A 1950-nucleotide genomic window follows, 5' to 3' on the forward strand; every position below is an offset into this window, starting at 1 on the left:
ATGCAGAGAAAGAACCTCAGGGAGGTGACAGAGTTTGTTTTCCTGGGGTTCTCCAGATTCCACAAACATCAAATCACTCTCTTTGTGGTTTTTCTCATCCTGTACACATTAACCCTGGCTGACAATGCCATCATCGTGACTATCATCTGCATTGACCGTCACCTTCACACCCCCATGTACTTCTTCCTGAGCATGCTGGCTAGCTCACAGACAGTGTACACACTGGTCATCATTCCACAGATGCTCTCCAGCCTCGTAGCCCAGACCCAGCAAATCTCCCTAGCAGGTTGTACTACCCAAATGTTCTTCTTTGTTACCTTGGCCATCAACAATTGCTTCTTGCTCACAGTGATGGGCTATGACCACTCTGTGGCCATCTGCGATCCCCTGGGATACATGGTCATCATGTGCAAGAAGGTGTGTGGCCAGCGGGTGTGTGGAGCCTTTGGCATTGGCCTGGCCATGGCAGCTGTCCAGGTAACATCCATATTTACCTTACCTTTTTGTCACAGAGTGGTTGGTCATTTCTTCTGTGACATCCTCCCTGTCATGAAACTCTCCTGTATTGATACCACTATCAATGAGATAATCAATTTTGTTGTCAGTTTATTTGTCAACCTGCTCCCCATGGGTCTGGTCTTCATCTCCTATGTCCTCATCATCTCCACTATCCTCAAGATTGCCTCAGCTGAGGGCCAGAAGAAGACCTTTGCCACCTGTGCCTCCCATCTCACTGTGGTCATTGTCCACTACGGCTGTGCCTCCATTGCCTACCTCCAGCCCAAGTCAGAAAACTCTACAGACAAGACCTTGTTCTCTCAGTGACCTACACCATCATCACTCCCCTGCTGAACCCTGTTGTTTACAGCCTAAGGAACAAGGAGGTCAAGGAAACCCTATGCAGGGCCGTGGGCAGAAACATTTCTTAATTCACTGATCCCCTTTATATATTCATAGAAATGTGTGTCCTCACCTCCATTAAACAACCTTATGACTGTTCAGTGCAGTCTATTCTGCAATGGGATGTGCATTTCTTGCTTTAGTATTTTTATTACAAAACCTTAGTCTTTGTTTCCATAGATTTTAAAGTTTTATCCAGGCATTTTCAACTAGGCATGTGAGAGGTCAAGGAAAACAGGCACGATTTTTAGGAATGACTATCCCAATTTCTAGGATAAAGAAATTGACTTCTTAAAAGCATATTAAATGTGATTAGGTTGTGTTTAAAAAATAAAAAGCAACGTGTATCATTTTTGTAATGCAATTTACAGAAAATAACACTACAAAATCATCTCAGCAAGGTAAGGATAGTCAATAATGATGAATTCCCCTGAAAGAAAATAGTATCAGAATTGTAAGGGAAAAGCGAGATGTGTATATTAAATTTTTTCTAAAAAATGAGAAAGTTGGAAAACATTGGTTTAGTCCTTGTAAATTTAGTCTTTATTATTCAATTTATGCTAAAGCCTTTGCTTTTATCCACTATAGTCTTCGGATGCCGGCCATGGCCACAGATCATACTTAACTCCCACCTCTCTAATCTAAGTGCCCTAATTCAATTCTCTCTGGTTGCTGGTTCTCTCCACGGGATCAATGTCTCTCTAATCATTATGAAGAAAAATTGAGTTGGTCAAGATCTGTGCCCTGTTTGGAATGAGAACCATAAAACCATTCTTCATTTGCACACACCACGGCACCTCCTGGAAGCATAAAGAAACAAAAATAGAACAAAACACACAGTGCCAGCAGTGAGGAGTAGTTCAGAAGTATATTGTTAAATCACTCCATTCACCAAAAAACGCTAACAAGAAAAAAAAATTTTCCTTACTAGACTTCTTTGAGAAAAATATTCTTTTTCCCAGAGCTTTCTGGGAGCTTTTCTGGTTTCATGCCTGTACATACCTTCTATATGGTTATCTTGGGTGATGGGTGACGGTAGGGAGGGTTTAA

At 41.7% G+C, this 1950-nt stretch overlaps 1 protein-coding gene across 1 annotated transcript; it reads left to right on the plus strand.

Annotated features, from left to right (window-relative positions):
- LOC105715527 (putative olfactory receptor 10J6) lies at positions 1 to 929 on the plus strand. Its single transcript, XM_012449953.2, is given in 2 exon segments — positions 1 to 802; positions 805 to 929. Coding segments are annotated over 2 exon segments (927 nt in total).
- The last annotated feature ends 1021 nt before the right edge of the window (positions 930 to 1950 follow it).

Source organism: Aotus nancymaae, unplaced genomic scaffold (assembly GCF_030222135.1).
Source record: "Aotus nancymaae isolate 86718 unplaced genomic scaffold, 86718_ANA_hifiasm-v0.15.2.pri h1tg000108l, whole genome shotgun sequence".
NCBI lineage: Eukaryota > Metazoa > Chordata > Mammalia > Primates > Aotidae > Aotus > Aotus nancymaae.